Here is a 19,296-nt window from a genome sequence, read left to right on the forward strand (position 1 = left end):
AACGATAAAGAGAGGGGTGACCAATTTGATAGTGCCTTATTAACATAATTCAGAAGTGTAAAGAAGTTTTCTTTAAAAGGGAATTCCTAGTAATTGTTACGCCCAAATAAGTAAATTGATTTCTTACAATTTTAAAAGGAAGGTTAATATTAACTAATACCAAATTATTCAAAGGAAAAAGTTCAATCTTATGAAAGTTAAGTTTATATCCTGAAAACTGACTAAAGCAGGAGAGTAAAGAAAGTACTGAAGGTAAAGAAGACTCCAAATTAGGAATGTAGAGCAAAAAGTCATCAGCATAAAGTGAAACTTTGTGGGTAAAACCTCTCCTTAAAATACCAGTGATATCATTAGATTCCCGGAAAGCAATAGATAAAGGTTCGAAGATCAAATCAAAAAGCAAAGGACTCAAAGGACACCCTTGTCTAGTTCCACGTTGAAGTTTAAAAGGTTTAGAATTCTGAGAGTTATTAAGAACCTGAGTGGAGGGAGATATATAAAGTAATTTAATCCACTGAATAAAATCTGGCACAAAGTTAAATTTTTCTAAAGTTTTAAATAAATAATTCTATTCAACATCTAAGGATATCACACATTCCGATATCTCTTTAAGAAGGAGAATAAGTAACATTCAATAAATGACGAATATTAAAGTGGGAGTATTCATTTTTGTTAAATACAGTCTGGTCACCAGAAATAATAGAAGGCAAAATATTTTCAATCCTGCAAGCCAAAAGTTTAGATAAAATTTTAGTATCAACTTTACATAAGGAAATTGGTCTATAAGAAGAACATTCAGTTGGATCCTTATTCTTTTGAAGAATCAGCAAAATAGAGGCTTCATAAAAAGATTGTGGGTTATAATTCTATTGCTTCTAACGCACGTGAAATACTTAAAATTGCTTCACATAATTGAAAGTACCATTGGCTATTTAAGTAATTGTTGGGATAAAGGTCAGGTTCAAGTTTACTTAAATATATAAAATGATCCAAAAGGTGGTTAAATACTCCACAATAGATTTTAAATTTTTCCCAGGTTTACTAATCATACTTGATCATTAACAGTATCAATGTTAGTAAAATTTCTTGGAAAAGCTTTCCAGATTTTCAATTTGTAAATGAAACTTTTTCTATGGAGTTTTCAGGATAAAGGTAAAAAGCCCTATAGACGACGAAGTATTAGGCCAGCAAATTATCAATCCTCAGCAAAAATATGCACCAATCTACAGAATTTCTAAGTATTTTAACAAATGCTTTCATGACTTAAACATATTCCTGTATTATTCCACCAAAACAGGCAGTAGTTTGACAATATAATTTAGCTCTGTATTATCAAATAAATGTTTAAATTGTTCAAACATGCTTCAAAAAGGTTCAGGCATGAGAGGGCTAGGAAATGTGTGTATTCAAGTAAAGTACATTGAGATGACTTTTAAAGTGAGGTACAAGAGATTATGGGTTTAGGTCAGAGCTCCGAAGAGCAAGGTTGAAGCAGCTGAAAGCAAGTGGGCATCTCAAGGGTGAACTACTGAAACCAAATGGTAAAAACGCAGGTTTCTCCATATTCACTTACCCATGTCCCATGGCTTCACACACACACATTACCACATTCATTATTAAGGGGACTCTCTCCCTAGTTAACCCTCCGCTCTTATTAATAGTTATCTTGGGATTTTCCTTTGCCTTATCAGATAAGGATACCTTATGTCCCTTTGGCCTTCTAATTTCTACCTTAGGTGTACTCCAACAAACCTTGTACGCTAGAGATTTTCTTAATCCCAATTATCTAATTCTAGCGTGAATACTTTTTCCTAAACAGAGCCTTTCTTAGTTAGGGTTCCTTAATCATGCCTACTTTGCCTTTCACGTCAACAGAAGTACGCTGGCCTTTAACATTTCTCATTTCATTTTTCAAAGCCCCCCCCCCCCCCTTCTCAAACATCCCTTTACCTGATGACAGCAGGGTCAATTTGACCAAATATAAAATGAGAATCAGAGAGATGGTAGATAGTCAGTTTCAGCCTTATGTCAATAGTGGAGAAGTTACTGGAAGGGATTCTGAATGCAAAAGTTATTTGAATTTGTAAAGAAAAGTACTGATTAGGGATAGTGAGCATGTTTTTGTGCATGGGAAAACTATAAAAAGAGGTGACCAAGAGAAATTACAAGGGTGGGCACTAGACATCATGTCTACCTTTGACAAGCTAGGCTGATCCAGAAGGTTAAAACACCTCCCAGGATGAGCTAGCCAAATGGATATAATATTGGCTTGGTGTTATGAGGCCATAGTGGAGGGTTGCTTATGAGATTGGAGGCCTGAGACCAGTGGTGTGTTGCAGGGATCATTGCTGGGTCCTGTTCTTGTAGTACACATTAATGATTTTGATATGAATAAAAGATGAATAATTAGTAAGTTTGCAACGACACTAATATTAATGCTACAGTACACAGGAAAGGTGGTTATCCAAGGTTACAACAGTGACTTTCTGGGATGTCATCCGCGAAAGAGAGGAAAGGCATGGAATTTATTTCAGACAAGTGTGAAGTGAAGCAGTTTGGGAAGTTAAACCAGGCCACGGCACACGCAGTCGATAGGAGGTGCCCTGGCGAGCGTTGTTGAACAGGAAGACCATGGAATACAAGTACATAACTCTCTGGAAGTGGCAGTATGGGTAAATAGGGCAATGATAAAAGCATCAGTATTGGAATTGAGTAAAAGAGTTTGGACATTATGTTACTGTTGGTTATACCATACGGAGTATTGTGTAAAGCTCTGGTTGCCACACTACAGGAAGGATGATTAAGCTTGAGTGGTGCCTGGATGGAAGGGCTTGAGCTACAAGAGAGGTTCAATAGGCTGAGACTGCTTTTCTTAGAATAAAGGAGGCTGAGGGGTGATCTTATAGAGACCTATAAAATCATGAAGAGCATACAGCTGGGCTGATAATCACAGTCTTTTGCCTCAGGGTAGAAGACCACAAAACTAGATGGCTTAGGATTAAAGTGAGGAAGAGAAGATTTAATGAGGATCTTTAAAGGTAGTGAATGTATGAAACTAGCTGTCAGAGACGGTGTCAGAAGACAGGTACAATTTTAAACATCGCTTGGACAGGAACATAGAAAGGTTTAGAGTAACATAGGCCAAAAGCTGGCAAACAGAGAGAGACACCTTAATTGGCATGGATGAGTTGGACAAAGGCAGGGTGGATCCCTTCCTTAATGGTATTGGCCCGTGGCATAAAAAGCATTAGTAACCCCTGGGCCAAGGGTAGTTTCCGTGTGGTTTATCCATTTTAGAAACTATTAAAGATATTACAGTGGGGTATTTTGGAAAATTCATGGTTATCAGGAAAACTCAACATTGCTTTATAATAAGCGCATCGTGTTTCATAAATGAGAAAGACTGCAGATGCTGGCTACCCAGAGCAACACATACACAAAATGCTGGAGGAACTCAGCAGATCATCTATGGAAATGAATAAACCGTCGATATTTCAGGCCGAGATCCTTCTTCAGGATTGAGAATGAAGGGGGAAGACACTGTTAGTCTACAAAATAGCAATTATACATCCTAATCCAATATCCCCTCCCTTGATTCTAGAACATTACATCTGAAAATTCAGAGGCAGAAAAAACTTGTGGTATATATGTTAAGTATAAAATAATTTTAAAAAAATCACCCAAATGATGGATCCATTCTCCAACACTATTGAACTTCCTAACATTCTTCGTGTAGAACCATTTTTCCTGGTTAGAGCATTGAGTTTGCATTTCTCGAATATCTTGTATATTCGCTGCTGATACTGAGTCCAACTTCAGTTGTCAGGTTCACTATGTTCTCAGTACTTCTTTTAATTCTGCTATCCATTCTGCATTTTTTTGCAAATTCATCTGTGAATGCATTCCCATGACTCTCCATTGTAGTCATCTTGGAGTGGTTTTTATATTTTGCTACAGCAACTTCTGACAACAGTTGTATGACATCCATGAGTTCTTGTACTAGTTGGCCATCCTTGATTGAGGTTCCTACAGCCATAAGAAATCTCCTTTGTCTCCATAAGTTTCCAAGATCATGAACAACTCCAAAAGCATATCAAGAATCAGTGTGAATATTAGCCTTTCTTCTTTCTGCCACTTTACAGGCTTCAATCAGAGATTTCAGTTCCGCCTGTGCACAAAGCTACCAGGAGTCAGCACTTCAATTTCAGAAACAATGGACCATCCAGCCTTTCAAATTGTTCATTTGTTGAGGCGTCATCAGTATACAGAAGCAGATCTGAGTTCAATAGAGACATTTTGTTGAAATAATTTTGCTTCTTCATGGCTCGTTATTATTCTTGCACAGTCATGGTCATCAAAAGCTTATCAAGAATTTGGCACATTCATTCCCAATTAGTAAGTTAACATAAAAGCTATCTAGTATTTGCTCTATCAAGGCAAGGGCTGCAGTGAATGGCGAGGTTGTTTTTGAATACAACGTCTATTACATCCAACATTGCTTATTGAAACCACATCATTAAATTAGAATCTTGTGAGGCAGGGGATTGAACTTGTTGTTGGGCTCATTTCTGTTGTCCACTTTGTTTCCTGTACCAACGCTTCTAGCCCAATGTCCTTTCTTACTACAAAAAAAAACATTTTTCTTTAGGGAATTGGCTGCTGCACTTTGACTCAAACTGAGATTGCAGCAATACACATGGTGAATTTCAGCCCACCATCTTCTGTTGACTAATAGTTGACTTACCTGTAGCAGCTGTTAATAGCAAGCAACGACAGTGGACCCATGGTCAGTGACTGTTGATCGACAGGTAACTGACTGACCTGTAATGATCTTATTCAGATTTCGATATCCCAGTCCACTTGCTTAGCGGCTCGTAGTAGCTCACTATATGGAACACCGTCCCCACTCCAATTCAGCTTTGCCAGCTTCACCATGTTGGCAATATCTGGCTTCCAGTAATCTGTAAACGTGGACTTCAATGAACCATATTTAGAGTCCTCTACGTTAACTTCATTTATTGCTGGAATTCCTATAACTTAACCACGCTGTCCTGTACCTTCCTCATATCCAGAAACATCCTCAGAATGTATTTTCTTGCAATCAACCACTTTCCTCCATTCAATATATATTGGGACCTGTTCTTCCACAACCTCTTAATAGAATTCCAATATTCTGGTATATTCTGTTTACTATCCTCCATGTAGTCATCAACTCCACAATTCAACTGTCTAATTTACTGTGAAGACAACATAGTAGCCAAAATTGGATGCCATCATATGACTGCAATTTGGATATAATCTTAATACACTGAAGCTCAGCCCAGTTCTATAAACTTCCTTTTTTAGGATGTGGAATTTCATTGGACCTTTTATCAATCTTTTTCCATTTTAGGTGGTTGATGGAAAACCATCTGTCTCCTTTCATAGATCCACCTTCAGTTCTGTAGGCCTTCACTTCCGTGGTCTTTATTGGAGCACGCTGTGACACAGCTGCCAATCCTATGGTTTCATCACTGTCATCCTCACTTGAGTCATGAGAGGTCGTTATGGATTCCACGTCATTTCTATACTATAATTCATCGGAGTTCAGAAGGTGGCACTGCTTGAAGGATTGTCCAATGTAGGGCCAAGAAGTGTCCGTGGCAAGACCGACCACTTCAGTTCCTGCTGAGCATAGTGCCTCACTTTGCTTCGAAGTCCCGTACAATACATTTCAATTCAATTACATTTATGTTGTTGTTTCACTTAAAGCAAAAATTTGCTCTTTAGACTTTTTATTGCCTCTGCCATACCGTTTTTGTCGTTTATTACACATTCCTCTTTCCTTTCCCAATTGATCTGTTAACTTCTTCACTTGCTCAGTTAACCTTTCTACTTGTTCACATATGCAATCAAATTGACCACATTCATATCTTTAAATTCCAGTTTTTTCCCTTTCCCCTCAGGCATTCTCTGGATCTCATCATGTCTTCTTAATAAACATGACATTGATGGTACATTTCATCCAGATTTTTTCATTAATCTCATCAAACTGAAAAATCTTATTCAGGTATGAACTCAAACCCTTAGTCATCAATAACTGGAGATTCAATTCCCCTTTTTCTGTGGTAGGTTTCTGTAATAAATTTTGGCTATTGTATTAATTCAATTTCACACTTAATTTGTATGTATTTTTTATAACTTGGACTGTGATTGAAATATTATGGATTGCAATTGAAATATCTTTTTACAAATGTGATCAGACTCACTGCAGATTAGAATTGAGATACCTTAGGAACACAATATTTTATTTTAGGATTACAATAGAAAATTTGTAGGGTTGCAAATGACAGGTTTTTCCGCACATGACTGCAATCTAAATTGTTTTTAAGCAACAGATCACAATTGGAAGGTTTCTTAGAAACTCTACTAGTTTCTATAAATTTAATCTGAGCACAATGTTTTTGCTCCCAGAATAACAACATATAATAGTTTCCCTACACTCTTACACTTCCATTAGATAGTGTATTGAGGCAAGAACTGGGCGATTTCACAGACAATTTGGAAAATAAGGGAGGAAGGTCTTAACTCCTTTTTAAATATGCGCACTGAATGTCTCTACTTTTGTCTGGGATTCTTCCAGTCAACTCCAATCTCCTGCCTTCTTCCCACACCCTTCATGCCCTAACCAGTCATGAAACTATCAACCTCTGCCTTAAATACACATAAAGATTTGCCCTCCACAGCTGTCTATGGCAAAAAAAATCGAGGATCCAGTTGCAGAGGGAGATAGAGGCCCAGGTTTTGAAGCTTGTTTATTAGAACTGAGGGAACGACGGTGTTAAACGCCAAGCTGCAATCAATAAATAGCATCTTGTATTTTGCCGTTGTCTAGGTGCTCCAGAGCAGATTGGAGAGCCTGTGAGATTGTGTATGCAGCAGGTCCAGGTTCTTGTTCAGCTAAGTGTTAATTCTTGCCATTACTAACCACTTGAAGCATTTCATTCCAGTAGATGTGAGTGTACTAGTCAATGTTTCAGATTCAGCTTTCCACACGTGCATCAAAACATACAGTGAAATGCACCGATTGCCTTAACAACCAGCACGCTCATTGGATGTGCTGGGGGCAGCTCACAAAGTGTTGCCACACATTCCAGTGCCAACGTAACATGCTCACATCACAAGCTGCAGCAACAACAAAACAACGGCAACAAAAAAAAAGACGCTTTCCCATCCCTCACACCCACTCATGTACTCAAAAATCCTTTAACCCCAGGCCAGGCTATCTCTGGGTCTCCAGTGTTTCTTCCCAGGTTCTCAGACATTGGGCCTCCAACCTCAGACTTCACCCCAAGATGCCATCACAGGTTTGACCTTCAGTCTTCCAGAATGGCACCAAGATTGTGGGTGTAGTGGACTGCAAGGAAGACAATCAGGGCTTGCAGCAGGATCTGGACCAACTGGAAAAACGGGCTGAAAAATAGCAGACAGAACTTAATGTAGACAAGTGCAAGGTGTTACACTTCAGTAGGACCAAGCAGGGTAGGTCTTGCACAGTGAATGGTAGGGCACTGAGGAGTGCAGTAGAACAAAGTGAATAACCATATAACCATATAACAATCACAGCACGGAAACAGGCCATTCTGGCCCTCCTAGTCCGTGCCGAACTCTTAATCTCACCTAGTCCCACCTACCCGCACTCAGCCCATAACCCTCCACTCCTTTCCTATCCATATACCTATCCAATTTTACCTTAAATGACACAACTGAACTGGCCTCTACTACTTCTACAGGAAGCTCATTCCACACAGCTATCACTCTCTGAGTAAAGAAATACCCCCTCGTGTTTCCCTTAAACTTTTGCCCCCTAACTCTCAAATCATGTCCTCTCATTTGAATAGGCCCGTAATTCGTTGAAAGAGGCATCACAAGTTGATAGGGTCATAAAGAAAGCTTTTGCACATTGGCCTTCATAAATCAAAGTACTGGGTATAGGAAATGGGATGTTATGTTGAAGTTGTACAAGTCATTGAAGGCCTAATTTGGTGTATTATGTGCATTTTGGTCACGTACCTACAGGAAAGGTGTGAAAAAGGTTAAAAGAGTACAGAGAAAATTTACAAGGATGTTGCCAGATCTGGAGGACCCGAGTTATAAGGAAAGACTGAATAGGTTATGACTTTATTCCTTGGAACATAGAAGTTTGAGGAGATTTGATACAGGTATACAAAGTTACAAGGGGTACAGATAGGGTAAATGTAAGCAGGCTTTTATCACTGAGGTTAATTGGGACTACAACTAAAGATCATGGGTGAAAAGTGAAAAGTTTAAAGAGATGATGAAAGTCATGAGACTGCCAGCACAAGTGGTGCATGTGAGTTTGATTTCAAAATTTCAGTGAAACCTGGATAGGTACAAGGATGGTAGGGGTACAAAGGGCTATGGTCCCAGTGCAGGTCGATGGGAGAAAGCAGTTTAAATGGCTTGGCACGTACTAGATGGGCTTGAGAATGTGAAGAGGGTAAGGGGTACGTGTAGAGGGGGTGGGCGAGGGGTAAGTGTAGCAAAATATGTAGACAGGACAAGAGAGAGGTATGTCATTGGGGAAGTAAGGAGAGGTAGCTAAAATAAGGTGCCAGGCCAGATGTGGAGACCACAAGGAAAAGGGAACCTACAACCACAAGACAATGTGCTTGGCAAAATATTTTAAGGATACCTATTTCAAGTGTCCTGAAGTACGTCAGTATTAATTCTAGGTATTACACTTTAACCTTTGCTAAATTCTGAGTATTTCGCATGCTTAGCTATGCAATAGCCAATCAATTGATGAATTCGAATCGGTAACCATATTTGCAAATGTAGTACCCTGCTTTTGGGTATAAGTATGACCTTTGTAAATCGACAAATTGGGAGTTGGCTACCTTACGCCCGAAGTGCGTGGGGCTGCAAACTCCTCTCTGAATAAAAACCGTTTCAGAGGTAATTTTGTGTCTCTGGTGTTTTTCCTCAACTGAGCAGGTAACAGTTACAGGTTGACAGGCTGAAGGGTCTATTTCTGTGCTGTACTTTTCTATAACTCCAGATGTCACAAGAAGTTATTATAGAAGATTAGAACACATGGCATAATATTCAAAGAACCAAGGATTGATTAACAAAGAGAAAACATTAGCAACAAATTAGTGGCTTTCAGGCAGTAATCATTGGGTTCCTACAGGGATTGGAACTGGAACCCCAGCTGATTATAATTTCTTTCATCTAAGTTATTGATATAAGTGAGTGGAGTATGTTCAAATATGCTCATGGAAAGAGAATGTAGGGAAGATTCAGTGTGGATATAAACATATCAGGTGATGACATAACAGATTAAATATAATGTGGAAAATGGAAAATCATTTTCTTTTCTAATTTTTTGACAGCTTTTTTTTAAAAGAGGATGAAAAGCTGGTGTTCAGAGGAAGCTGAAGTACTGAAAGCTAATGTGCATTCATAACAATCAATAGGAAAGTAAACAGTACATTGCCTTTAACTGCAAAAGGATTTGAGTTCAAGACCAATGCCTTATGAAATTTTAATGCCCAGGCGTGACTACAATTGCAAAAGAGTTTATGCAGGTTTGGTTCCTATCTAAGGAACAATATACCTGTGATAGAGAGGAATGCAATAACATTTTATCAGATTGATTCCCAGGATAGAGGAAAAAAAAGTGTCATAAGGAAAGATGAAGGATTCTGGTTCTGGGGTCTCTAAGGTTTGGAAGACTGAGAGCTTATTGCATTGAAACAAGAATAATATTTCCCTTGGACTGTGATGTCTGGAACCTGAGGCTCATCATCTAAAGTTAAGAGCTGTCTGAATGGATAAAATTCCTTTACCAAGAAGACAGTGATTTTTTGTCATAATTTAATTTTCAATTCCCTTTTTATGATTGAGGTATTAATGTGTCTTTTGGTCTTGATGTACTTACTGTCCTGGAAGTCAGCCAAAATGTCAGGCTTCGCAATTGGTGGGACGCAACATGCAAGGCAGATTTACAAAATCACATAGGCATGAATACAGCAACAACAAGCACATACAAAGGACAGGTCCACTCCCCCAGACTCAAAAAATATCTGGATGTGTTGGAAAGAAGTTAGGTGGACTGGGAAGAGGTAGAAACTTTTGACTTTTAGACCACAAGATATTAGGAGCAGAATTAGGCCATCTGACCCATTAAGTCTGCTCTACCATTTAATCATGGCTAATGCTCTATCCCCCTCATCAGCCCCACTCCACAGCCTTCTCCCCCATAACCTTTGATGCCATGGCCAATCACAAACCCACTAATCTCTGCCTTAACTACACCCAACCACCTGGCCTTCACAGCTGCCTGTGGTAACAAATTCCACAAATTTACCACCCTCTGGCTAAAGAAATGTATTCCCATCTTTGTTTTAAATGGACCCCCTTTAAGACCCCTCTATCCTGAGACTGTGTCTTCTTGTCCTAGACTCCCTCACCATGGGAAACATCCTTTCCCACATCTGCTCTGTCTGGACCTTTCCACATTTCAAAGATTTCAATGAGATCTTCCCCCTCATCCTTCTAAATTCCACCGAGTACAGGCCCAGAGCCATCAAACATTCCTCATATGATAACCCTTTCATTCCCGATTTCATTATCCTTGTGAACCTCCATTGAACCCTTTCCATGCCAGCACATCTTTTCTTAGATAAGGATCCCAAAACTGGTCATAACACTCAAGGTGAAGCCTCACCAATGCCTTATGAAACTTCAGCATCACATCCCTGCTTTTGTATTCTAGACCTCTTGAAATGAATGCTAACATGGCATTTGCCTTCCTCACCACCGACTCAATCTGTAAGTTAGGGTATTCTGTACAGGGACTCCCAAGTCCCTTTGCATCTCAGATTTCTGAATTTTCTCCAGTTTAGAAAATAGTCCACATATTTATTTCTTATCAAAGTGCATGACCATGCATTTTCCAACATTATATTTCATTTACCACTCTCTTGCCCATTCTCCTAATCTGTCTAAGTTTTTCTGGAGCCTTCCTGTTTCCACAACACTACCTGCCCCTCCACCAATCTTCATAACATCTCAAACGTGGCAACAAAGCCATTTATTCCATCATCTAAATCATTGATATACAGCAGAAGACAAAGTATCTCAACACCAATCCCTGCAGAACACCACTAGTCACTGGCAGCTAACCAGAAAAGGATCCTTTTATTCCCACTCATTGCCTCCTGCCAATCAGCCATGCCAGTAACTTTCTTGTAATGCTATGGGCTCTTAACTTGGTAAGGAAATTCATGTGTGGCACCTCGTATGTATGGATTTTCAAAAGGTTTTTGACAATATCCACAACATTCCCTTTATCTATCCTACTTGGAATCTCCTCAAATAATTCCAACAGGTTTGTCAGGCAAGATCTTCCCTTAAGGAAATCATGGTGGTTTTGTCCTATCTTGTCCTGTGTCACCAAGTACTCCACAACCTCACCCTTAACAAATGACTCCAACATCTTCCCAACTACTGAGGTCAGGCCAACTGGTCTATAATTTTCTTTCTGCTGCCTTCCTCCTTTCTTAAAGAGTGAAGTGATATTTGCAATTCTCCAGTCCTCCGGAACCATGCCAGAGTCCAATGATTCTTGAAAGATCATTACTAATGCCATCATAATCTCTACCGCTATCTCTTTCAGAACCTTATGGTGCAATTCATCTGGTCCAAGTGACTTATGTATCCTTGGGTCTTTCAGCTTTTTGAGCACCTTCTCCCTTGTAATAGTAACTCTCATAGACTTGAAAAAGTTTTTTCTATCCACCTAGATATTGTTTGCTAGCTTGCTTTCGTATTTCATCTTTTCCCTCCTAATGATTATTTTAGTTGCTTCTGTAGGGTTTGAAAAGCTACCCAATTCTCTATCTTCAATCTAATTTTTCCTTTGTTGTATGCCCTCTTTTTTGCATTAGCTTTAACTTCCCTTGTCAGCCAGGGTTGTAATATTTACCATTTGAGTATTTCTTTGCTTTTGGAATACACAAGTCCTGCACCTTCTTCATTTTCCCCAGAAACTCATGCCTTTGCTGCTATGCTGTCATCTCTGCCATCATCTCCTTCCAATTTACTTTGGCCAACTCCTCTCTCATACCATTGTCATTTCCCTTACTCTGCTGAAATACTGCTATGTCAGATGTTACCTTCTCCCTATCACATTTCAAGTTGAACTCAATGATATTGTGATCACTGTCTCCTAAGGGTTTTCTTTCCTTAAGCTCCCAAATCGCTTCCAGTTCTTTACATAACATACAATCCAGTACAGTTGAACCCCTAGTAGGCTCAATGACAAACTGTTTTAAAAAGCCATCTTGTAGGCATTCAACAAACTAACTCACTCTCTTAATATTCATTACCAACTTGATTTTCTCCAATCGGCCTGCATGTTAAAATCTGCCCTGACTATCACAACATTGCCCTTTTGAGACACCCTTTCTATTTCCCATTGTAATCTGTGGTCCACATCCCAGCTACTATTGGGAGGCCTGTCTACAATTGCCATCAGGGTCCTTTAACCCTTGCAGTTTCATAACTCAACCCACAAGGATTCAAAGTCTTCCAATCCTATGTCACATCTTTCTAATGATTTGATGCTATTCTTTACCAGCAGAACCACGCCACTCACAATGCCTACCTTCCTAACCCTCTGATACAATGTGTAACCTTGGACATTCATCTCCCAACTACAACTATCCTTCTAGCCAAGCTGTATGGGTCCTAATGCCCTTCCCTTGGATAACATTGGTGGCATGGAGAGGGGAGACTTGCAGCTTGGGTAACTGCCAGTCTTCCATTAAAAGAAACCTTGCCCAGGCTAGCACCCTGGAAACTTTCCAAGGTGCAAATCCATGGTCTATCGAGACTAACGGAGGCCTACATACAACTATCCTTCAGCCACGATTCAGTAATGGCCACAACATCATACACGACAATTTGTAATAGTGCAACAAAATCATCCACCTTATTTCTTACACTCTGTGCATTGAGTTAAAACAACTTGAGTACTGTATTTGCTACCCTTTTTGATTTTGCATCCATAATACACAGCTGGCTGCAATTTTGTCCTATCTGACTGTCCTACCTGACAATCTGACTGCATGCTTAGTTTTTTTTTTAAACCAACCGTGCTATCCTGAGACCCTTCACTCCAGTTCCCATCCCATCAAATTAGTTTAAATCCTCCCCAATAGCTCAAACAAGCCTGCCCGCGAGAATATTAGTCCTCCCTCGGGTTCAGATTTTCAATTCTATGTAGGTCTTCTGATTTCTTATCTAACTCAGCAGACAGATAAACCCGTTGAACAAGTTAAAAACTAGCAGCATGACTAAAATACTTAAAATAGATCATCTTGGAGTAGGTTGGTTGCCTATGCAGCCCCGCCTATGCAGCCCCACCTCTGCCAAACCCAGGGGCGGGTTTGACTTTTTATTTTGACTTCTGATTTATCGGATTAAAATATCACACATCCAAGAAAGAAATATTTGATCTGATTGATCAAGGAGATGCAGAGATTCTAAATTAATCCAATTTACAATCTAAAAAACATTTATATGAACACAAAGATAAATATTACATGTGAACACAAGAATACTCTGAATGAATTAAGCTCCATTCAAGTGTATGATTCTAATCTATTTAATATAAAAAAAGGTCATAGTCAACAGAGTGGTATCAAAATCAGATAAGTAAATACTTAAGAATGCAACCATATACAAACAGGCTTGGTATACAGAAACAGGATCACAAAATTATTATCAACATGAAAATGTCTGCAAATGCTGGAAATGAAAAGCAAAAAACGCAAAATGCCGGAGGAACTCAGAAGGTCTGACTGCATCTAGGGAAATGAATAAACAGTCAATGTTTTGGGCCTATGTATTCACTTCCATAGATGCTGTTTGACCTGCTGAGTTCCTCCAGCATTTTGTGTGTGTTGCACAAAATTCTTTGCCTCAACGTCAGTAAGGGAGGACAAGTCGGACCAGTCCTCATAGAGGGTTCAGAAGTGGAAAGAGTGAGCAATTTCAGGTTTCTGGGTGTCACATCTGAGGATATATCCTGGTCTCAACATGTTGATACAGTTCCAAAGGAGGCACAGCATTAGGTATTTGAGATTTGGTATGTCAGCAAAGGCATTCGCAATTTTCTACAGATGTATTGTGGAGAGCATTTGAACTGGCAGCATCAACGAATACGTACACAACGCTGGAAGAACTCAGGAGGTCAGGCAGCATCCGTGAGAAAAGAGTAGCCAACATTTCAGGCTGAGACCCTTCATCAGGAATGCCCCATTCCTAGCCAAATAAATAGACATGAAGGCAAAAGTAGAGGAAAAAGAGCTGAACATCATGCTGGGTTCAAAACTCAGTCATGATGAAAACAATCTGGTTTGGGCAACTGACAAATTTGCAGAGAGGTGTCTAAAACGTAAAAGGAAAGAGGATACAGGAAGGAAGATAAGGTAGGAAAAGAAACACTCTGTGGGACAAGAACAAGCTGAATAACCAAAGTGAACCAATGGATGAGGATTTATAGCTGGGCTGTTGGCTTAGGAGAGATCTCCCAAGGATATGAAATTGGTGAAAGTCTGGGTCAAAGAATTTCAGTGGGGGGGATCATGATCCAGGAAGAAGTATGAGAGCTCATGACCAACCTCTGCAAGATAGAGATGAGATCACTAAACCCCAAAACAGTGCTGTCCTTATTAACAGGTTGCTTACAAAGAGTTCTTCATCAGACAACAGATCTCTACTTTATCAACTTATGTCCACACACTCCTGTGCCTAGCATCGCTTTATGGACATATAATCAATGCACAAGTTATCTTTATGTATTTAATTTATTGTTTCATTATTGTGTTCTTTACCATAATTGCATTTTTGTGCTGTACTGGAACTAGAGTAACAATTATTTTGTTCTCCTTTACACTTGTGTACTGGAAATGACATAAAACAATCTTTCAGGGTCTTATAACAGTAGTATACAAGCTGTCCTTGAGCCTGGTAGTACATGCTCCCAAGCTTTTGTACCTTCTGCTTGATGGAAGGGAAGAGAAGAGAGAACAGCAGGGGTGGGCAGTGTCTTTTGTGTTGGTGGCTATTCCAATGCAGAGGAATGTATAGATAGTCAACAGGCAGGAGAAAAATTATTTTTTATGATAGGCTAAAACAACTGAGGCAAAATATTCTGTCCAAAAAAACTAGATATGAAGACAACAGTACAGGAAGAAAACAGAGCATCATATTGAGCTCAGAATTCATGGAAATAGGAACACAAGGAATGAAGCTGAGCAATGATTATGTTGGCTGTCTCTATATTAATATTTAAGTTTTGCTTCTCCAGTGTTTATCTTAGTTACACCAATTTTTCCCTTTTCCATTCCATTTACCCATTTTCATTTATTTCTATTTATATGTCCTACATACAGATCAACTAAGCTTTACCACCATGTGTCATTTAGTTTCCACCTAGCAAACATTCCTGCTGCTCTACCATATTCAGTGTTTATCTAATGTGTACATTTCAACATCATACTGCTGGCCGTTGCTAATGGAGAATCTTTCAGAGATCAGCCACCACAGAAAAGTAAGTACAAAAACAGGGCAACTCTGACAATAATTTTCAGCTTGCTGTCTTTGTGCAAAATCAGGCATCAGGATGATATCAGTTTATTTGATCTTTCCTTTGTTCCACGGAACCCTGGTTAACCCCTTCTGTGCCGATACAGCGATTCAGATCGACTGGTTTACTATACACCGTCAGGATAGATTTACAGAATCTCTCAAAAGCAGAGGTGGAAGAGTATACCACACGATCAACTCTTCTTGGTGCACCAATATATCAGTGTTGTCCGAATTCTGCTCACCAGACCTGGAATATCTCGCAGTTAAGTGCCGTCCATTTTACCTACCACAGAAGATTTCCGGGATCATTTTGGTAGTGGTATACATTCCACCCAAGGCCAATGTCAATCAGGCTTTAGATGATCTGAACAATGGGATCAACATGCACGAAACAGTGCACCTAATACCTTCACCATTGTTTTTGGGGGATTTTAACAAGGCCAGTCTGAAAAAATTACTAAGCAATTACCATCAACAGATCACTTGCAATACCAGAAAAAACAACACACTGGATGATTGTTACACGACGATCAAGAATGCCTACTGTGCTTTTCCACATCCTCACTTTGGGAAGTCTGATCACCAAGCTGTACTTCTACTCCCTGAGTATAGGCAGAGACTAAAGACTGCAGCACCAATAGTGAGGACCAAGAAGATGTTAGGCAGTCTTTAAAGAGGGTGAACCCTTGCAAGGCAGAAGGTCCTGATAGAGTACCTGGTAAGGCTCTGACAACTTGTGTCAACCAACTGGCGGGTGTATTCAAGGACATTTTCAACCTCTCACTGCTATGGGCGGAAGTTCACACTTGCTTCAAAAAGGCAACAATTATATCAGTGCCTAAGAAGAATAATGTGAGCTGCCTTAATGATTATCACCCAGTAGCACTCACATCTACAGTGATGAAATGCTTTGAGAGGTTCGTCATGACTAGACTGAACCCCTGCCTCAGCAAGGACCTGGACCCGCCGTAATTTGCCTATCACCACAATAGGTCAACAGCAGATGAAATCTCAATGGCTCTTCACACGGCTTTAGACCACCTGGACAACTCAAACACCTATGCAAGGATGCTGTTCATCGACTATAGCTCAGCATTTAACACCATCATTCCCACAATTCGGATTGAGAAGTTACAGAACCTGGGCCTCTATACCTCCCTCTGCAACTGGATCCTTGACTTCTTAACGGGAAAACCACAATCTGTGCAGATTGGTGGTAATATCGCTTCCTCACTTACGATTAACACTCGTGTACCTCAAGATAGTGTGCTTAGCCCATTGCTCTCTCTCTATACCCATGACTGTGTGGCTAGGCATGGCTCAAATACCCTCTATAAATTTGCTGATGATAAAACCATTGTTGGTAGAATCTCAGATGGAGGCGAGCGGGCGTAGAGGAGTGAGACATACTAACTAGTGGAGTGGTGTCGCAGCAACAACCTTGCACTCAGTGTCAGTAAGGCGAAAGAGCTAATTGTGGACCAGGAAGTGTAAGACGAAGGAACACATACCAATCCTCATAGAGGGATCAGAAGTGGAGAGAGTGAGCAGCTTCAAATTTCTGGGTGTCAAGACCTCTGAGGACCTAACCCTGTCCCAACATATCGATGCAGTTATAAAGAAGGCAAGACAGCAACTTCATTGTGAGTTTGGTATGACAACAAATACACTCAAAAACTTCTATAGATGTACTGTGGAGAGCATTCTGACAGCTGCATTACCAGGGGTACTGAACAGAACTGAAAGAAGCTGCAGAGGGTTGTAAATTTAGCTGACTTCATCTTGGGTACTAACTTAAAGTACCCAGGACATCTTCAAGGAGTAGTGTCTTAGAAAGGTAGCTTCCGTTATTAAGGATCTCCAGCACCTAGGTCATTCCCTTTTCTCACTGTTACCATCAGGTAGGAGGTACAGCTGAAGGCACACACTCAGTGATTCAGGAACAGCTTCTTCCCCTCTGCCATCCAATTCCTAAATGGACACTGAACTCGTGAACACTACCTCATTTTAAAAATATATTTTATTTCTGCTTTTTGCACGATTTTTTAATCTATTCAATGTGTATACTTAATTGATTTACTTATTTATTATTTTTTCTTCATCTTCTATATTATATTAGCACCATTGAACTGCTGCTGCTAAGTTAACAAATTTCACAACACATGCCAGTGATAATAAACCTGATGCTGACTGATTCAAATAGTGGCCACTGATTGCCTAACTTTTAAGCTTAATGCAGAATCCGGACCAAGAATGCAGACATAACTTTTACGCACTGGGGAAAAATTACTAACAACCTGAGAAATTAATACCGTATCTGTATCACTGGGAATAGGAGAGATCTGTTAAAAGAATGCACTAATGTTCTGATAAATAACCTTGCTGAAATGAGCCAATAAAAGAAAGCAAGCAGAATTAGGCATTTGGCCTTTTGAACCTGCTTCACCGTACAACAAAATTATGGTTGATCTACCTCAGTAACAATTTTTTGTTGCATCGACCCTATGTCCTTTGAATCCCCGATAACTGAAAATCGATCTTAGCTTTGAATGACATCATTTACCGAACCTCCACAACCTTCCGAGATAAAGAATTCCAATGATTCACCGACCTTCGTGTCATGAAATTTCAGCTGCTTTCAGTGCTAAGGGACTAGCCTTGATCTGTGAATGTGAGCTTTGGCTCTAGTCGAGGGGCAACATCTCTCTGTACTTACCATGAGACATTTTACATTCGCATCAAAACCAAAACACTGCTGCCAAGCAAGCCTTCACTCTTTTTACGTGCTGACGGAACTGGAGTTGTGGATCATGGTTGACCAGGGAGAGAAGGGCACGTCTCTCACACATCAAACAGTGCTCCGGGAACAGCTGCACCGAGCTCCGGACCCGGCTCAGAGTCATCCGCCAGCACCCAAGCCACATCTCATAGTCCCAGGAGAAAGCGAGCCCTTTACCTGAACGTCCCGGCCGGTCGCCTCCAGGCGGGCGTTGGCGCTTTCCTCCGCCGCCCCGGTCAACCGCACCCGCTCCTCACGCTCGGCGCCCTCCGCCATCTTCGTGCAACCGCGCCTGTGCGCTACGCCCCGCCCGGGCACGGTCAGGGCTTCCCGGAGAGCTCAGCTCAACTCCCCGGCCAGCAATGTCTCTCAGCTTCCCATCAATCTCTTCCCCGCCGTGCAAACTTCCCACCCGCTGCCACGGCGCTTTCCTCTCCGAAGCCCTTTAACCCTTCCAAAAAGCCTACTTGCCGAATTCCCAAGTCAGCAACCCGACATTTCAACAATGTTTATCCCTGGTCTTCATGTTCATGAAGGACATCTACCATGTCATTGTTCGTTAGGTACGCGTCCACACGAGCCTTGAACATAAATAGCAACACCGTTCTACATTTGATTGGCTAGAAATTGAAATGCAAGCTTGTTTTGGCAAGTCTCATAAAATATGGTATGTAAAAGACTGTAACCATTGTCAATTTCTCATTAAATTTTTAGAGAATTTGCTAAGGATAAGTTAAATTATGATGTCATTTTAATATCTGTCCCTTCAGTATTGTCCTTTTAATTGAATATTTTCATTCCTTGCATTTCTCCCAATATGCACCACTCCTATCTCGCTGCCAATCCAACTCACT

General features: G+C 40.2%; 1 protein-coding gene across 3 annotated transcripts in view; it reads right to left on the reverse strand.

Annotated features, from left to right (window-relative positions):
* The window catches only part of LOC140726036 (NSFL1 cofactor p47-like), a 65,820-nt gene extending 46,794 nt beyond the window's left edge, over nt 1-19,026 (reverse strand). Inside the window, exon 1 of one of the 3 annotated variants that reach the window (XM_073041937.1) lies at nt 18,620-19,026. In XM_073041937.1, the coding sequence (XP_072898038.1) occupies nt 18,620-18,718 (99 nt within the window). In that variant the 5' untranslated portion in view covers nt 18,719-19,026. Of the gene's footprint in view, nt 1-18,379; nt 18,536-18,619 lie in introns of those variants that run through there. The other 2 variants (XM_073041934.1, XM_073041945.1) reach the window with 2 other exon arrangements.
* Between the last annotated feature and the right edge of the window lie 270 nt (nt 19,027-19,296).

Source organism: Hemitrygon akajei, chromosome 1, assembly GCF_048418815.1.
Source record: "Hemitrygon akajei chromosome 1, sHemAka1.3, whole genome shotgun sequence".
In the NCBI taxonomy this organism is placed as follows: domain Eukaryota; kingdom Metazoa; phylum Chordata; class Chondrichthyes; order Myliobatiformes; family Dasyatidae; genus Hemitrygon; species Hemitrygon akajei.